Raw genomic sequence first — 19,970 nt, forward strand, 5'->3', positions numbered from 1 at the left:
TGATGGGCATGAACAATATCCCTGAAGTAACTCCTGGTTTTGAGGAATGGGGTTTCCAAATTATACTGGGGCCATTGATAGGATTGCTCCTAGTTTGCCCTCCTCTTGCCCAAGATTACATAAACTGCAAAGGGCACTACTCCGTTACTAGGCAGACCCTTATGGACCCCACAGGCAGATTTATGGACACCGACATTGGCTGCACTGGAAAAGTTCATGATGCCAATGTTTTCTGATGATTGGGAGTCTACATTCATGGACAGGTTGAGACACTATTCCCACTAAATGATACTGTTATAAATGGAGATACTGTTCACACTGTTAACATGGGGGACCCTGTGTGCTCCCTTTTGCCTTGGCTGCTGACAAACATACTGATCTCAGCAGGCCTGGCAAAAGAAGCTTCAATTAGGCTTTCAGCAGGTGCATACTAGTGGTTGAATGTCTCGCTGGAGGGGATGGTTTGAGGAGATTACCTACAATGGCATATGGCCCATCTGCAACTGCTAGTAGTAAATATTCACAACAGCCAGAGATGGAACACTAGATGGGAAATGGAGGGAGGGATAGCTCAGTGGTTTGAGCATTGGCCTGCTAAACCCAGGGTTGTGAGTTCAATCCTTGAGGGGGCCATTTAGGGAACTGGGGTAAAAATCTGTCTGGGGATTGGTCCTGCTTTGAGCAGGGGGTTGGACTAGATGACCTCCTGAGGTCCCTTCCAACCCTGACATTCTATGATTCTATGAAAGTCTGAGTTACTACAGTAAATTCTTTCTCAGGTGTCTGACTGGTGGGTTTTGTGGACATGCTTAGTGTTTAACTGATCATCATATTTGGGATCAGAAAGGAGTTTCCCCCCAGGTCAGATTGGCAGAGACCCTGGGGTATTTTCTTTCTTCTGCACCATGGGCACAGGTCACTATGCTGGTTTAAACTAGAGTAAATGGTGGATGGACTTGAAGTCTGTAAATCAAGATTAGAGGACTTTTGTAACTGAGCCGGAGGTTATGGATCTATCACAGGAGTGAGTCAGTGAGGTTATGTGGCCTGTACGCAGAAGGTCAAACTCGATTATCACAATGGTCTCTTCTTTCTGACCTTAAAGTCTGAGTCTATGGTGCTGTTTACAGACCCATTTGGATGCCTGTCTCATCAGTGTCATTATTGTGGTTTGCTTTGCTCTTCATAATCTTTGGGAAGCCAAAGGTGAGCCATTTGCCCCTGAATGGAGCTATGACAGTAATGGATTGCTGAACTTGTACACTCAGCCAGAAAGTGCACCTGCCACAGCTAGGGCAGGATTCATCTGGGCAATATAAGGCAGGAGTGCTCTGTACTCGCATGTTATGGATTTTCATGGGCCAATGAAATAGGGAGAATAGTATATTTTAGTGTGATTATACAGTCCTTACATAGATGAGGTGCTATCACATCATGCAATTAAATGTAGGGGGAGAGGTGGATTGCTATGCATTGTAATTATGAATGACATGAGCTCTTATAAACTGGCAGGGACTGGGTTTACGGGAGGATTGATGTAGAGAAATGTATTGAGAAATAGTGTTTGCATATATCTTCCCAATTGTCTCTTATCATGTGTTTACCTTAATTATTTGAAGCATACATTATGTAATGTGATGCAGTGATGGCAATAAAATTTCTTAGCAAAATAAAAACATTATTTTTGAACATATATTAGAAAAGTACAGTATTAAGTCATTGCCAGGTAGGCCAGTTGCTATTAGCACATGAAAACAATAGTAATAAACCAACACCAAAACTTTTAACAAAGTGCATGAACAAGGCAAACAGGGCAACCAATTTCAAACAATAAACCCCCTTACTGTTGTGTGTCTCCTGGCTGCCTGTTTGTGTTCCTTCCTATTTGTTGCCGCTTCCAGGGATTGGAGTTGTTCACAGGGTGGAGCTTTGTCTGCACTGGAGTGGAAGCTTGCAGGGGAAGGGAAATCAGCATCGGGTTGGAGGACTGCAGGAAACAGATTTGCCATGTCCAGTTGCTGCTAAGTCCCAATTGCACAGGCAGCCCAATCACATAATTAATCTGCGGGATATGGAACCATGGAGGAGACTCGGGACAGATTCATCAGGAGCTTGTAGTACTCTGGGGGTTGCAGGCATTATTAGCATCTTGAACAGGTCTTTCTCTGGGGTTCTGGGTTCCTCCCTGAGCTGATGTTCCTGCTCTAGAAACTTTGCTGGAAGCCTCTCCTCAAATGCTGAAACTCTGTCCTCTTGCTTTGCAGCCAGTGTCTTGCCTTCCACTTGCCCTGCTTTTTTCTTCCTCTGGTACTACACCTGCTTGTTGGCCCTGGCCAGAATTTCTACCATCATGGAAACACTTCTGCTTGGACCTGTCCATGACAATTCTGCATCCCAGGGTCTTGCTGGAGTGGGCCCACTCTACCAAGGTTGAAGGACCAGCAGAGCTCGAATGTACTAAAAGCAGAAATCAAACAGTACATTATTGTTTCAGTGCCTCACAATAGGTTCAGTGCCATCCGCAGGCAAAAGTGCCTTGTGCAATCTCAAGGCCAAAAAATGATACTCTGTAAAACGGAGCTTCAGTATATTCTGAAAGGAATGCCTCAGCTCAGTTAATCACAGTGAAAGTACTGCACAGTCAATGGCAAGTTACAGTTTACAGTTTTTTAAATATCTGAGCTCCTTGAGAGGCATGGGGGGAGCTTACTACAGAAGCCTTCTCTACTTTCAGACATTGTACTTTCTTGAGGACATTACAATCGCAGAGGTTCCAGAATGGCAAAGGGAAATTTTATTTCAAGCTGCTTGCTTGCAAGCCAGCTGTGTATGCCACAGAGGTTTTCAAACTTATGGTGGTGGAGCAGCACATCTCTGAGTGAAGTAGGCTGGTGACTTACAAAAGAGGGCCTAGGAAATATGCCCTTCCCTGAAATGTGATTACCAATCTGGAGTTCCTATTATGTTTGCAGCTATCAATGCCTGGGATTGGGTTAAAATTCATGGGGGAATCAACAGAATGCTGTGTTAGTGTTCGCATGGATGACCAGCTCCATACGACACTCAATACAGACTGCTCTGAACGCATCTGCCCAGGGACTACATTCAAATGCACATGATAATACAAACTCTGAAACATCTACAAAGCCATCCTCCTCCCTCCCCCCCCCCCCCCCCCCCCCCCGGTACATTTCTGAACAGAATACAACCTCCTGACTGTACTTTGATTGATTTTTGTCATCTAGTTGCTCAAGCAGTTTTCTGTTTACAGGCAGCTAATTACAGAATCATAGTGTTAAAAGTGCCTGCATGGGTCATTTAGTCTAACCTTCTGCCAAGATGCATGATTTGTTGTGTCTAAACTGTCCAAAACAAATGACTATCCAGCCTCCTTATGAAAACCTCCAGTGAAGAAGCTTTCACGACCTTCTGAGGCAGTCTGTTCCATTATCCTACTGTTCTTACAGTTAGGAAGTTTTTCCTGAGATTAATCTAAATCTGCTATGCTGTTTGAACCCATTGCCTCTTGTCCTGCATTCTGGGGCAAAAGAGAACAACTTCTCTCCATCTTTTTTATGGCAGCTTTTCAAGTATCTGAAGACCGCTGTCGTATCTCCACCCTCCCCCTTAATCTCCTCTCCTCTTCCAAACTAAACCCAGTTCCTTCAGCCTTTGCTCATATGGCTTGCATTTCATCCCTTTAACCAACTTTGTCGCTTGCATTTGGATACATTGTGGAGTGCCCAATTTGTAGGGTATGGCATACTAAAAGGGAAGGCAAGTGTTCTTATTTCAAATTACCTGACTAATCTCTGTAAGAATGTGCATGTTTCTAGTAAAAAAATATTTTTAAATGCTTGTTTCCCTGTTTGTGCTTCCTGATCTTCATTTTGAATTCCATATGGTAGTGGTGATGAGAAGGGGGATTTACACTAGAGCACTGGTGTGCAATCTGTCATTAGTAGATGCAAGCCACAGGCAACAGCGTGTAATACATTTTGCACTGGGTAAAAGACCAGAAATTCCTCACACCCCAGTATTATTAACAAAAACCGTGGAGCAAGAAACTTACCTTCATGCCTCTATGGGGCATCAAAAAAACTCCTGAGTAGAGACCCAGAATGTGATGCAGCTGCTCTAGTGGAAAAGTCTCCTCAGGAACTGAGTTGAATACAAGAGTCACTTCACCATCCTCATCTGGCTTCTCTCCAGTCCTATACTGGATTAAAGGGTGAGAAGGTCATCATCCCAGCTGATCAGGCTGTCATGAAGCGCTGGTGGCTTAGTGCAGTACACTTGGTCCCTCATAAAAGGGGCAGGATGATAATGAGTTCCCAGAGGTGTGGTTGTTATCCCTGGCTTGCCAGTAGTTGGTTGTGAGCTGTTTAATTTGCTTTTAGCACTGGTCCAGTGAATCCTCAGAGTGCTGCCAGTTTCTTAGCTATTAGCTGCTATGCGTGGTCATTCCTGGAACTCTTGCTGAAGTCAAACTGTTTGCTTGCCTTGCACCAGAGACTGATCAAAATCTGCCTGTGCTCCCATGGCCAGCTAGCAGTATGGTTGGCAAAGCAGTTCTTTGTGTCAATGGCCATAACAAACACAGTAGAAGGTTCACTCTGCTTGCAATTCAGTGGTCAGAACAAAATGGAAGGGTTAAGCACTGAACAACTGTACATGAACTAGAGGGTTTGCTTCCATTTCCTGAAAGTTGATTGGCCAGTCTTGGGATAGAAAGGACAAAGGACATTGTCCCATGGGATTATTGGTGGATTCTCAGGACCCACTAAATGAATTTAGAGAAACTAAATGAATTCTTTGCATCGGTCTTCATGGCTGAAGATGTGAGGGACATTTCCAAACATGAGCCATTCTTTTTAGGTGACAAATCTGAGGAACTGTTCAAGATTGAGGTGTCATTAGAGGAGATTTTGGAACAAATGGGTAAATTAAACAGTAATAAGTCACCAGGACCGGATAGTATTCACCCAAGAATTCTGAAGGAACTCAAATGTGAAATTGCAGAACTACTAACTATGGTTTGTACCCTATCATTTAAATCAGCTTCTCTACCAAATGACTGGAGGATAGCTAATGTGACGCCAATTTTTAAAAGGGGCTCCAGAGGTGATGCCAACAATTACAGGCCAGTAAGCCTGATTTCAGTATAGGGCAAATTGGTTGAAACTATAGGAAAGAACAGAATTGTCAGACACATAGATGAACATAATTTGTTGGGAAAGAGTGAACATGGTTTTTGTAAAGGGAAATCATGCCTCATCAATCTACTAGAATTCTTTGAAGGGGTCAACAAATATGTGGACAAGGGCGATCCAGTGGATATAGTGTACTTAGATTTTCAGAAAGCCTTTGCCAAGGTCTCTCACCAAAGGCTCTTAAGCAAAGTAAGATGTCATGGGATAGGAGGAAGTTCCTCTCATGGATTGGTAACTGGTTAAAAATAGGAAACACAGGGTAGAATAAATGGTTGGTTTTCAGAATGGAAAGACAGTGGTGTACCCCACGGGTCTGTACTGGGACCAGTGCTGTTCAACATATTCATAAATGATCTGGAAAAAGGAGTAAACAGTGAGGTGGCAAAATTTGCAGATGATACAAAACTACTCAAGATAGTTAAGTCCAAAGCAGACTGCGAAGAGTTACAAAAGGATCTCACAACACCGGGCGACTGCGCAACAAAATGGTAGATGAAATTCAGTGTTGATAAATGCAAAGTACTGCACATTGAAAACATAATCCCAACTATCCACATAAAATAATGGGGTCTAAATTAGCTGTTACCATTCAAGAAAGAGATCTTGGAGTATTGTGGATAGTTCTCTGAAAACATCCACTCAATGTGCAGCGGCAATCAAAAAAGCTAACAATGTTAGGAATCATTAAGAAAGGGCTAAAGAACTAGACAAAATATCATATTGCCTTTATATAAATCCAGGCTATACCCACATCTTGAATACTGCATGCAGATGTGGTTGCCCCATCACAAAAACAATATATTAGAATTGGAAAAGATACAGAAAAGGTCAACAAAAATGATTAGGGGTCTGGATCAGCTTCCATATGAGGAGATTACTAAGACTGGGACTTTTCAGCTTGGAAAACAGATAACTGAGGGAAGATAGAAGTCTATAAAATCATGACTGGTGTGGAGGAAGTAAGTAAGTGTGTGTTATTTACGCCTTTGTCACCGAAATATTGGGTCCACCTATCTGAGAGCCAATAACTGCCAGACAGGGATAAGGAAGAGTTACTTTATTTTGCAGAAGAAAGGAGAGCTTTGCATCTTGGTACAAAAACTCTGTCTTACACACATTTTACAGGTCCTTTATACACATTCAGACAAAGGCCCTTGCCGTATTAACACTTGATTGATGGTTGTCAGACCCGTGCTTTTGCTGTCTAGTCAGTGAAAACTGGCTTGAAGCTAGTTCCCTCTGCCTCAAGGCAGAGAGAAGACGGTTCAAAAGTTCAGGCTACTGTGTAGTGAGGTGTCTGCTTCCCCCTAATGGCCACTGGTTGACATAAAGGCTGCTAGCTGTTAAGGGGGGGGTCACTAGTAACTGTCACACCTTCTCATAACACAAGAACTAGGGGTCACCAAATGAAATTAATAAGCAGCAGGTTTAAAACAAACAAAAGAAGAATTTCTTCACACAACGCACGGTCAGCCTGTGGAACTCTTTACCAAAGTATGTTGCGAAGGTCAAGACTGTAAGCAGGTTCTAAAAAGAACTAGATAAATTCATGGAGGATAAGTCCATCAATAGCTATTAGCCAGGATGGGCAGAGATGGTTTCTCTAGCCTTTATTTGCCAGAAGCTGGAAATGGGTGGCAGGGAATGGATACTTGATTACCTGTTCTGCTCATTCCCTCTGATGCACCTGACATTGGCCACTGTCAGAAGACAGGATACTGGGCTGGATGAACCTTTTGGTCTTACCCAGTATGGCTGTTCTTATGTTATTAAAATACAGTATGGATGCAGCTTGAGCCTGTGACACCCAGACTTAACATAAGAACAGCCATACTGGATCAGACCACAGGTCCATCTTGCCCAGTATCCTGTCTTCTGACAGTGGCCAATGTATAAATAAATTAGATTCTATTTAAAAAAATAAAATCTTGCACTTCACTGCTCTGGGCATCTTTACCAGCCCTCCTTGCCTTAATTTTGATTTCAGTAGATCTTTCAAATCACCCTTTTGTAAACTACAGCAGACCTCTTCACACACCCTGTCATCAGCCTCTTTTACTAGTCAGCTTCTGTACCAAATGTCATTTGCTCCCCACAAGGAGATGACACACACACACACGTAAGCAAAAGATAATTATCAGAATGCAAGACTATAAAGTCTCCTGTGGTAGTGCCTGGGAAAATGAAGTACTGGTGTTTAGGAAAAGTTGTTATAAAGAAACTAGAAACCTAATATTCTCTAAAAATTAGGATAAGACCACATTGCCAGAGAAAGTGGGCAAAGTCTATATCTTGTTGTAGCTATCTTAATTCTTCCAGGCTTTTGGCAGTGTGAGGGATTATAAAACAGGGGGTTTTGTTTTTGTTTTTTTAAGAATTTTAAAATGCTTAGCTTAGTTATACTTTTGGTATCAGAGATTTCCTTAAGAAAAATCTTGGAGCTGTTAAACTTAATATTAGTAAAACTATGTAGGGATCTTCCAGACTTCATACTGAATTTGAATTTATTGGATTCCAGAAATCATAGCATCTTCAATATTTAATTTTGCTTTGTAGTATTATATGCCAAACTTTGAGTCCTTGGAGCCTTCAGTAAAATAAATTTTAAAGTATGCATGTTTGGAATTTCAGATGTAAATGGAGATGAGAATATATAGTCCCCCACCTGTGTGCCCTCATTTCTTATGTCTCCTCCCTCCCCCCAAATCTCTCCATCTTCTTTTCCAGTTGGACGTAGTCAGTCCTGTTTTCAGACTAATGTACGTGGCTTCCAAAACAAAGAAGTGCATGAAGAAAGACATTATTAAATGAAGATACTAATAAATGCAAAGTAAAGCTGTTCAAAAGATCATTTCATTTTTTCATGGTTTTTTTTTTTTTTTTTTTCAGAGAAGGCAAATAGAAAATGGTCAAAAACATGTTTCAAAATTAGGTGTGCTACACAGTGGGGTTTGGTCTATGCATGGAACGTGTGTCGCTATTACGACGTCACTCAAGGGAAAATCCGCCCCACTGAGCGACGTAGTTATACCAACCTAATCCCCGGTTTAGACAGCACTATGTCTCCTGTTGACATAGCTAGCGCCTCTTGGCAAGATGGAGTATCTGCACCAACGGGAGAAGTTCTCCTATTTGGTGTAGGCAGTGGTGTCTTCACTAAGTGCTGAAGTGGCACAGGTGCGTCGCTGCAGCTGTGCCGCTGCAGCGCTGTACATGTAGAAAGCCTTAAGTTTACTGCTTTCTCTAGATATATTAAAATTAACAGGTGAGATGAGCCCGGTGGCATTTACTGTATATCAGCAGGTCCATTATCTATTCCCCCCACACTTACTGTATTTTTTGGCTTTTGCAATCTAACTGTACTTATAAGTAAATCCTGAGTATGTATGCTAAATAACTGTATTTGCATTTAGGGAAAAAAATGTTATTCTGTGTGTAGTTTATATGAGCAGAGCGGTGAAATACTGCAATTTAGGACAGACTGGTAAGACAAGCCTGTTAGGTTATTTTTTTAAAGGCTAAATAAGTGACAAAAGAACCATGACCTAACTTGAAAATAATTGTATTGCAAATAATTGTATTGCTATTTTAAGATATATGCAAGATTTTTATACTTCAGTGTGCATAGAAGTTTCATTGTTGATGGGTAATTATTGTTTAACATTTATCTGGTGTTCTAAATTAATTGTTGCAATACATTGACAAAAAGCATTCTTTAGAAATAAAAAATAAAACTGATAGGTGCTGGGTAAGAAAGAAGATACAGTGCTGAGGGACCTCTCCTTGTCAGAGCCCTGATTTATTTATTTTTTTAACTTAATTTCCTCCAGTGGCTGCCTCTCCATCTTAGCCTCCACCAAGTCCCAGAATTGGTAAATACCCCCTTTTCTCTCTTAGGACTGGTCTACACTAGGAATTTACATCAGTATAATATCTCTTGGGGGTGTGAAAAATCCAGGGAATTACAGACCAGTCACCTTAACTTCAGTACCCAGAAAGATAATGGAGCAAATAATCAATGAATTTGCAAACACCTAGAAGATAATAAGGTGATAAGTAACAGTCAGCATGGATTTGTCAAGAACAAATGGTGTCAAACCAACCTAATAGCTTTCTTTGACAGGGTGACAAGCCTTGTGGATAGGAGGGAAGCAGTAGATGTGGCATATCTTGACTTTAGTAAGGCTTTTGATACTGTCTAGCATGACCTTCTCATAAACAGAGAAGAGAAATACAGCCTAGATGAAGCTACTATAAGGAGGGTGCATAACTGGTTGGAAAACTGTTTCCAGAGAGTAGTATGGGTTGCAAGTGCTTTGGTGGATAGGATTATAATTCAAAATGATCTGGACAAATTGGAGAAATGGTCTAAAGTAAATAGGATAAAATTCAATAAGGACAAATGCAAAGTACTCCACTTAGGAAGGACAATCAGTTGCACGCATACAAAATAGGAAATGACTGCCTAGGAAGGATTACTGCAGAAAGGAATCTGGGGGCCATAGTGGATCACAAGCAAAATGTGAATCAACATTGTAACACTGTTACATCCCAAAATGATGTTTGCTTTTTTTTTTTTTGGTATTAGCAGGGGTATTGTAAACAAGACAGGCTCTACTCTGTGCTGATTAGGCCTCAACTGGAGTACGGTGTCCAGTTCTGGGTGCCACATTTCAGGAAAGATGTGGAGAAATTGGAGAAAGTCCAGAGAAGAGCATCAAAAATTATTAAAGGTCTAGAAAATAAGACCTATGAGGGAAAATTGAAAAAATTGAGTTTGTTGTTCTGGAGAAGAGAAGACTGAGGGAAGATATAACAGTTTTCAAGTATGTAAAAAGTTGTTAAAAGGAGGAGGGAGAAAACTTGTTGTTCTTAACCTCGGAGGATAGGATAAGAAGCAATGGGCTTAAATTGCAGCAAGCGTGGTTTAGGTTGGACATTAAGAAAAGCTTCCTAACTGTCAGGGTAATTAAGCACTGGAATAAATTGCCTAAGGAGGTTGTGGAATCTCCATCATCGGATATTTTTAATAGCAGGTTAGACAAACACCTGTCAGGGATGGTCTAGATAATACTTAGTTCTGCCATGAGTGCAGGGGATTGGACTAGATGACCACTCGAGGTTCCTTCTAGTCCTACAATTCTTTGATTCTACAAGCCTAAAGAATTGCATTATGTAGGTATACACCTTTAAAAGCTGTGTTAATTTTTTTTTTAAAGCAATAGAATTATTTGGAATGCATCCAAAGCCACCCAGCTGCCAGCAGGCTTAAAATAGAAAACATTTTAACAATGAACTCCTTTTCTTAATCCTCTCCTTTTATTTAAAAAAAAAAAAAAAAAAAAAAAAATTCTTAAGAAAGAGAACATGTCTTCCCACTCAACATGAATGTCCTGTTAACAGAGGCAAGCACATAAATGATCAATGTAGTTGGCTGACTGTTTTTCTTTGACTGTTGCTATAACAAAGCTGAAGACTATTTTGGTTAGTGTAATGTGTCTGAGGCCTGGTCTATACTACCCGCCTGAATCGGCGGGTAGAAATCGACCTCTCGGGGATCGATTTATCGCGTCCCATCGGGACGCGACAATCGATCCCCGAATCGGCGCTCTAACTCCACCAGCGGAGGTGGTAGTAAGCGCCGCCGACAAAAAGCGGCAGAAGTCGATTTTGCCGCCGTCCTCACAACGGGGTAAGTCGGCTGTAATACCTCGAATTCAGCTACGCTATTCACGTAGCTGAATTTGCGTATCTTAAATCGACTCCCCGCTGTAGTGTAGATGTACCCTGAGTGTATGTCTACACTGCAGTTAAACACCTGTGGCTGGCCCATGCTAACTGCCTCGGGTTCACGGGGCTCGAGCTAAGATGATGTTGAATTGTGGTGTAGACGTTCCGGCTCAGGCTGCAGTCTGAGTTCTGGGCAGGGCCGGCTCTAGGATTTTTGCCGCCCCAAGCAAAAACAATTTTGGCCGCCGCCCCCCTTCCTTTCCTCCCCCCGTTTTTTTTTCTTGCCCCACCTCAACTCCACCCCTTCCCCAAATCCCCAGCCCTGCCTCCTTCCCCCAGGCTCTCAAGCCTAGGAGGGAGGGAGGGGGAGAAGCGGCGCACGAATCAGCTGTTTCGCGCGCCGCGGCCGCTCGGGATCTCCCCCTCCCTCCCAGGTTTGAGAGCCTGGGAGGGAGAGCGAGCAGCGGTGCGCAAGCGGCAGCAGCAGAGGTGAGCTAGGGCGGCCTGGGCACATTTTTAGGGGCGGCATTCTGGCACTGGCCATGCCGCCCCTAAAAATATGCTGCCCCAAGCACCAGCTTGTTTTGCTGGTGTCTAGAGCCGGCCCTGGTTCTGGGACCCTCCCATCTCGCTGGATTCTAGAGCCTGGGCACCAGCCCAAGCCCAAACGTCTACACTGCAGTTAAACAGCTCCTTAACCCGAGCCCCATGAGCCCAACTGAGCTGCCACAGGCCAGCTTCAGGTGTCTAATTGCAGTGTAGACATACCCTAATTGACCTGGTACTGCTAATGTGTGTGTTTGTATCTCCCAGTTGTACTTGTCAGATACTGTTTCAACACACCTCCTGAATCTGGACCTCTATCAATCAGAAACTTTATCTGAATTAGAAAACTTGTTCTTGTACAAATAGAAGAGCCAAGTTAGATGTTCAGTTTGTATATTTTCCCCTTATTTTAATGTCCCTTTGATTGTTTATATCTTGCAGATAATGCACTCTGTCAACTAATGACTTCTTGATTTGTCAGGTGGTTGTCACAACAGAGGATTTCTGTATACAGATCAGTGCTGTTACTCCAGAGAGCTTCTAGAATCATTGTAGAAAACTAATCACTTAATAGTGTAACCTACTGCATTTTATGATGTTTTTGTGACACTTTTTGTTTGGTAATAATAGTGGTATTTTATATTAAATATCAGTGTATTTGTTATTTGCTAAAATCTGATCCAGCTTTATTCCTTTTGCCTTCTGAGTCCAACTGATAGAAGGTCTATTAACTTAAATTGTTAGGTAGATTTTGTAGTATTTAATTTGAAAAATAAAGCAGTTTAGGAAAGATTTAAATTTTAACTTAAAATTAATGAATGTGTCCTGCTGATAGTTCAGCAGTCTTTTAAAAAAAAAAAATAAAAAAAAATTGTTCACTTTACTTTTAAACCTTTTTATCTCCCTCCAGAAGAAGGAAATTTTTTTAAACCAATCAAAAAGCCACTCCACTGGTTTTGAGTTTACAATAAAAACTCTTTTCTCCAAAATCCTCTTCACTCCCTCTCTAATCTGTCACTATTGACAAAAAGCACCATCTTCCTTTTCACGGAAGCCTATAACCTAGAAGTCACCTGTGCTTCCTCCCTCTCTCTTGCCCCACACATCCAGGCTGTGTACACATTTTCTTCCAGCATTTAAAATTTGTCCACTTCTTTCTTTTCTGTACGGACAAACAAAGCTCTCATCCAGGCCATTATTTGCTCTCCTGATTATGGTAACCTCCTTCATGACACCCACATCTCCCCTCCAAATAAATCAAAACACAACTACTAAGATAACTTTCCCTTGTTCATCACTGTAACCATGTCAGCCCCCTTGGAATCCCTTTATTGGTTCCCGCACTTTCCCTTAATCAAGCTCAAACTACTTGTCTTCAGCTTCATGTCTCTTCACAGTTCCTACCCCTTACTACTTGTCCAGCTTTCTCTTACTGCATTTCACCCACCCCCTTGACTCTTTCAGTCTACCAACAATGCCTTGACTGCTGCCCATCTGTCAGTGTTTGTAAAACAAATGTGTAGGCGTGTTCTTCCATACTACATAGAACTACACTCCTGAGCTTCATAAGACTATCTCATTCAAATTCTTCCTGTAGACCCAATTATACTTTAGTATGTGTAAGAAATTTAGCCAATTAATGATGGTGTCTGGTGAGATAAGAGGGACAGCTAACGCATAGTTTTACCTGCTCTTTGTTTCTCTTTCCTCACCGTTCATATATTGTCTTAAATTTTACTCAGAGTAGGGACCATGTCTTTGTATGATTTCGTACAGCACCTAGCATAATGGAATCCCTATCCTGGTTGGGGCTTATGGGTACTACTGCAGTACCGATATTAAACAATGATTGATATATATAAAAAAAATTAGGTTACGGAGACTTGAATTATTTCCTTCTGAAAGTACTCCATCTAGTGGCAAAACTACAGTAATGTGTCATGGAAGTGGGTTTATATAGGAATTAGTGGAGTGGTAGGATTTATATTCCAGGAGCTCATCAAAAAAAATTGTAAATTTTGTGAGGGAGAGGGAAACTTTTATGCCTTAAGTATGATAAAACACAAAATCAGAAATACAAAGTTTTGCAGAAATAATTCTGCTTCGTCTGCTATTTATAGCAAAATATAGTTGATCTCTCAAACTGTTTAAACTTTTTCAGGTTTTAATTTTATTTCTTTTAAAATCCACTATTTTTCCAAACCCCTACTTGGTCTTATTTGTCACAAGTTACATTATTTAACTCATGTAATTCAGAACTGCTACTCCTTTTAGATATAGTTTTTAATGATACTAGAAGAAATAAAGGATTTTTTTCATTTCCTTTTCATAGTGCATGTAAGTGCGTCTAGAAAATGTTAGATAAATAGGTGGTGATGGTCTCTTTATTTTCCAGACAAGTATAACATGAATAGTGGTGGTGCCAGCTTCTGCACACTGCTGTGCTAATTCTAGGAGCAAGACCAGTTCTTGGAGTGAGAAGGCAGTACTGTCTCTGTACCCATTTAGTCCTTGGCCTCTCTCATCAAAGGTCCCAACTGTGGGTGCATCAGTACAAGAGGAATTGAATACAGACTGCCAACTCACCTAATGTAGGCCACCAAACATCCATCAAATGGTGCTAGCATTTGACTGCTAACATCCCGAACAAACTGAAATGGTGCCCAGTAGCTGACTGGCTCCATATTCTATTTTTAGTTAGTTTAGCTGTGCAATTGCATAATAATTTTTAAACATTGTTATACCCTTTGATTTTCAAATCCTGACTTAAACTATATTTAGTGCAATATTTAACACTGAATGAATGTAAATCTCTTTTTATACTATAGATTCACTTTTGGCCATTTGTATATCTGCTATGTCTTGTGTATAAGTAAGATCAAAGTGATATTTGCTATATGGTAAATGATTCCAATATACTAACATTTTTTCTTATAAACTCGCCATTAGGTGTATGAAAGCATTGTAAAACACATACTGTCTAAGAATTTCATTTTTTTTTTCTCCATAGATCAACGTAAGAGTTACCACAATGGATGCAGAATTGGAGTTTGCCATCCAACCCAATACAACTGGCAAACAGCTCTTTGACCAGGTAACCCTTTATTATATATAATAATCATGGATAAAATGCTAGTCTTACAAAACCTTATAGTGTTGTTATAGATTTCTGTTCATGCTTTCCAATTAATATCTTATACTGATCTAAGCCATACTAGTAATCAGCTTGAGCCACCTCTCCTCAATTCAGAAGCAAAGCATTAAGCACAAGGACAACTTTCCAAGAATGGATAAGCAGCCAGGCTTCAGTTGTCAAACCATCTTGAAATTAATACACCGCTACCTTGATATAACATGACCCGATACAACACGAATTCGGATATAACACGGTAAAGCAGTGCTCCGGGGATGGGCGGGGCTGCGCACTCTGGTGGATCAAAGCAAGTTCAATATAACGCGGTTTCACCTATAACGCAGTAAGATTTTTTTGGCTCCCGAGGACAGCGTTATATCGAGGTAGAGGTGTACTATGTTTTATAGATATTCTGAATCATATACTCAAAGAACACAGGAATTACTAAGTGTATTCATTGTATGTTTATATAACTTTAAATACCCTTTAATAATAAATCTAAGACAGAAAATGTAACATTAAAAAAATAACTAGACTACCTTCCTTTCTGTCCAAGTAAGGAAGCAGCAGTATGACAAGATTCTTTTGAGGAATGGAATCTCATTAGCCACTTTTAAATAAGTGATTGCATGCTTTCTTTTCTTTTCCCTCTTCCGACAACCAAGTCAGCTCAAAAAGTGGTATGTCTTCATCCACGAAGCAGCAAGTAGGTTAAAGACTGTTATTTATGGTAGCTGTATAAGCAAGCACCTTCCTTTCCATCCTAATCAGGTGTCTTTTTCTTTATTTATGTTTTTGCCTACTTGTACTGGAATTTGTGGAGTAATACTTCAGCCTTCATGCTCTCTCTTTCTTTCAGTTCATGAATAGAGAATCAGGGGAAAACGATTTCTAGAAGAAAGAAAAATGGAATTAAAAAGTGATTTAAAACTAAAAATAGTTCACAATTGTTGCAAGGCAGAAAAGTTTTGGGGACAGGGCAGCCATCTGGCTTCCTCCCCAAGATGTATGGGTGAGTTGCCAACAAGAACTCGACAAGTAAAAATTGTGCCATCTTCTGGATATGCGAAGGCAGCTGCGACTTCTTTTCTGCCAACCTCTGCTACCTCTTGACATGCGGTATTGGGTGGAGGTGATCTGCTGCTGCATAAAGTCTTGTGCCCAGATGATCAGTTTCACCCATTCTGTAGCTTCTCTGAACAAGGGATAAAAGATATAGATGCAAATTCTCTCAACACCTACTAGATGCTCTCCATCGAGCTGCCTCAGTTCTTTTTCATGGCTTTCAGGTGGCCTCAGCAGTTCTTACGATTAGCCTGTAGATGTTTAAATTGAGAAATTGTTAGTGTGAGTCTCTTGGTTCATGTGCCATGCTTGTATGTGAGGGGAGAAATCATTCAGACATATCCTAAACCCACACATGGCTTCATAGACCCAAATCAAATCACTTAATTGCGATGTGAAACAAATATGAAGTTTTCAGAAAAGGTGTAATATTTCTCCATGGTTATTACTGCCAACAAAGTGAAGTGACACATTCTAAACTAACAGTAGCTTGATTAGTCATCATGGCTCACTCCATGTGGTGTACATTGCAGTAAACTTCTGTCCTTTGTAGTTATTGCTCAAAGCAAGTTACCTTGTCACAGCATTATCTCTTGTCCCATGATCCTGAGGATGTTTGGATGTCAGCAAACCCCTTCCTTAGTCAGTGGTGGGAAGATTTAACGTGGAAGGCTTTGTTTCCCACTTTAGTATGATCCTTTCTCTGAGCTGCTCTTTGTTTCCAGACTAGGGCATTTCCCTTCGTTCTCCCTATCTACTGGTAAATGGGAAGTCTAAGAACTCAGCATCTATGGCTTTCTTCTTCTTCCCTGCTGTCATGAAGCTCAATGAAGGCCTCCCTTATCCCACCAACATGATGGTGTAGGCCACTTGGAGATTCTGTTTTAGCAGGCATCTCTCCATCACAAAGTTTTTCTGTCTCCTCATCCATTTGGAGGCCAGAGTGGAGGTGAAAGGCTAATTTTGTGGGCCTTAACTAACCTGCCTTTTCCCTACTTCTTCTTTCATAGGAGACGAAGAACATCATGAAGTATATTTGTTATCCACAAACTGATTTTTGTCAAGTTCTCAGAATTTACCGCTGAAGCTCCTGGACAGAATAGTGTAGTCCCAATTCAGGAAAAAATTGGGGTTTTACTCACCCCATCTCCTCAAGTTATAGCCTCATCCTTCTTGGCAAATATCTCAGAAGTCCTCTACTAGGTTTACCAGGGAAGACCCAATGAAATCTATTTATTTGATTGCCTAATAGAGAATTCTTCTGAAACTTTACTGTGTATTGATTTGTTGAAGTATCAATCCATAGCTCTGAGCAGCTTTTTAAAAACACTTTTAAAACCTGCATTATAAAAGTCAAAATATGTAATAGTGTCCCTACAACCTGAAATAAAAATTAGCTGAAACCACAGTAATAATTGTAAAAGCCCTATGTTATAGGGGGATCTAGCATCGATCTCTGTACTTGGGGCTTGTCTACATTACCCCTGGATCAACAGGAAACGATCAGTCCATTGGGGGTCGATTTATTGCATCTAGTCTAGACGTGATAAATCGACCACCAAGCGCTCTTCCGTCGACTCCGGTACTCCACCAGGGTGAGAGGCGCAGGCGGAGTCAATGGGATAGTGTCAGCCGACTTACTGCAGTGAAGACACCACGATAAGTAGATCGAAGTACGTCAATTTCAGCTACGTTATTCATGTAGCTGAAGTTGCGTAACTTATATCAATTCTCCCCCCCCCCCCCCCCCCCCCGTTTACCCCGCCCTTAAATTGCTAAATGCTTCTCGTTATTAAAAGATTCTTGTGACATTTTCTACTTTTTTAGAAGGTCTAGCATCCAATTTTTATAGCAGGGCTTTGTTCTTCGGCAAGGTAAAGCCATGGGGCCAGGGAGGTGCCTCTGGCTTCATCCCATGAAATTCCATTGAGATTTGGCTGAGTAATTACTGATGAAAATCACCATTTCTTTGCTATGGCATGTGTTGTTGCTTAATTTTAAGAAAATGTATAAAGCTTTGGGCAGTTGGAAGAACACATCAAAGGGGCCGACTGAAATAATCCCTCGGTTGAATACTAGTCAATGAAGGAAAATTTATGGTACTTAACAAAATAGAGGACATGCAAAGAGTGTCCCAGAATAGACAGGGATGGCAAAGCCTTGTTTGTGCCCTTAGCAGAAGGTGAAGAACACACAAGTAGGGGCCATCTACCAAAACTTTAGTTTACGTTATTTGCTCAGCAGCATATTGGAAATCTATAGCAGAGGAAGGGATAGAACTGAGTTATCGCATGTGGCATTCAACCCTTACAAGACCATACTTTTTTCTTCTTGCATACCCTGCCTCATTCTTTACACGCCTCCTAGCTTCTAGAGCAAATGAGGCAAGGGTCCAACAGACACCAGCTTTGATTACTACAGAACTCTGATTCTGTTCCCTGAGCACTGGCCATCCTGTGCGCTGACCAGGTCAGATAGAAAAAAATGGTATGGTGATAATTAGACTTATCATAGTGCATGTGCACAGGGGAGCAGAAGTAAGGTTGCACAGGCATCCTTAATTATGGAATTATCTAACTTTCGAGTGTTTTATTTTGCAACTTAAACAACATTCTTTGAATGTGGGTTTTTTGTGTATATGTAATTCTGTATATCTCAGATGGATCTGAACACTTCCTTAAAACATAAGCTCCTCAATAGATTGGCTGCTACCAGAGTCCCATTTGGGTATTTTTTTATTTGAACTTACTGATTTGATCCTTTGGCAGTAGGGTCAAAAATATCTCCAGATGTTGAGGAAGGAGAGTTGTTAAACATTTTACTCCTCTCCCTCGTACATGAGAAACCAGATAGAACAGAGCAGAAGACTTTATAGGGCGAATGTCCAAAATCACTAGTTTGTTTTTCAAGCTTCAGAACTCTGGCTGGGATTTGTCACTGCTACAAGTGAGATTGGATCTTTTCTTTGCCTAGATAGGGAAAAGTTCAGACTTCTAGCAGCATAAATATATGACAGCCCAATAGAACGTGCAAGGATCTGCAACTAGCATATATCTCGAATTTGTGAATCTTCAGTAATGAGATATGATCAGGGAATTGTGACATGAGTGCAAAATGCATAATATCTCATATCTTGGTAAAATAGGTTTCACTTTACCACTGCCAAAGCTTGAATCTTTACTGTCTCTGCATTTCAGTAAACCACCTAATCAAGAATGCTGTAGATTACTGTTGTCCTTACATTTGTGTGGGCCAGCCTTTAAATTAGCTTATAGGAAGTTGATTGTGATTCCCCTGTTGCACTGATTTGAAAAGCTGTCCCATAGTAAGTTTGTTCCAAACTATTTCCCAATTCAGGTTAATGAACCTATTGGGTTATCCTTACACTCTGAGGATGAACTTGGATCAAGGTAACTTAATTCTTTAGGCCAGTCATAGAATCATAAAAGATTAGGAAGAGACCTCAGGAGGTCATCTAGTCCAACCCCCTGCTCAAAGCAGGACCAACCCCAACTAAATCATCCCAGCCAGGGCTTTGTCAAGCCGGGCCTTAAAAGGAGATTCCACCACCTCACTAGGTAACCCATTCCAGTGTTTTACCACCCTCCTAGTGAAATAGTGTTTCCTAATAGTCAACCTAGGCCTCCCCCACTGCAACTTGAGACCATTGTTCCTTGTTCTGTCATCTGCCACCACTGAGAACAGCCGAGCTTCATCCTCTTTAGAAGACCCCTTCAGGTAGTTGAAGGCTGCTATCAAATACCCCCTCACTCTTTTCTTCTGCAGACTAAACAAGCCCAGTTCCCTCAGCCTCTCCTCGTAAGTCATGTGCCCCAACCCTCTGATCATTTTCGTTGCCCTCCGCTGGACTCTCTCCAACTTGTTCACATCCTTTCTATAGTGGGACACAATACTCCAGATGTGGCCTCACCAGTGCCGAATAGAGGGAAATAATCACTTCCCTCGATCTGCTGGCAACGCTCCTACTAATGCAGCCCAATATGTCATTAGCCTTCTTGACAACAAGGGCACACTGCTGACTCATATCCAGCTTTTCATCCACTGTAATCCCCAGGTCCTTTTCTGCAGAGCTGCCATTTAGCCAATTGGTCCCTAGCCTGTAGCAGTGCATGGGATTCTTCCATCCTAAGTGCAGGACTCTGCACTTGTCCTTGTTGAACCTCATCAGATGTCTTTTGGCCCAATCCTCCAATTTGTCTAGGTCACTCTGGACCCTATCCCTACCCTCTAAGCAAAGCTTCTGACATCTAAAATTTTCAGAA

At 41.2% G+C, this 19,970-nt stretch overlaps 1 protein-coding gene across 3 annotated transcripts in view; it reads left to right on the forward strand.

Moving 5' to 3' along the window:
* Positions 1–19,970, forward strand: part of RDX (radixin) — a 131,804-nt gene that overhangs the window by 57,157 nt on the left and 54,677 nt on the right. For all 3 annotated transcript variants that reach the window (XM_034758819.1, XM_034758821.1, XM_034758820.1), the window contains exon 3: positions 14,500–14,583. In XM_034758819.1, coding sequence (XP_034614710.1) covers positions 14,500–14,583 — 84 coding nt within the window. The remainder of the gene's footprint in view (positions 1–14,499; positions 14,584–19,970) is intronic.

Source organism: Trachemys scripta, chromosome 1 (assembly GCF_013100865.1).
Source record: "Trachemys scripta elegans isolate TJP31775 chromosome 1, CAS_Tse_1.0, whole genome shotgun sequence".
NCBI lineage: Eukaryota > Metazoa > Chordata > Testudines > Emydidae > Trachemys > Trachemys scripta.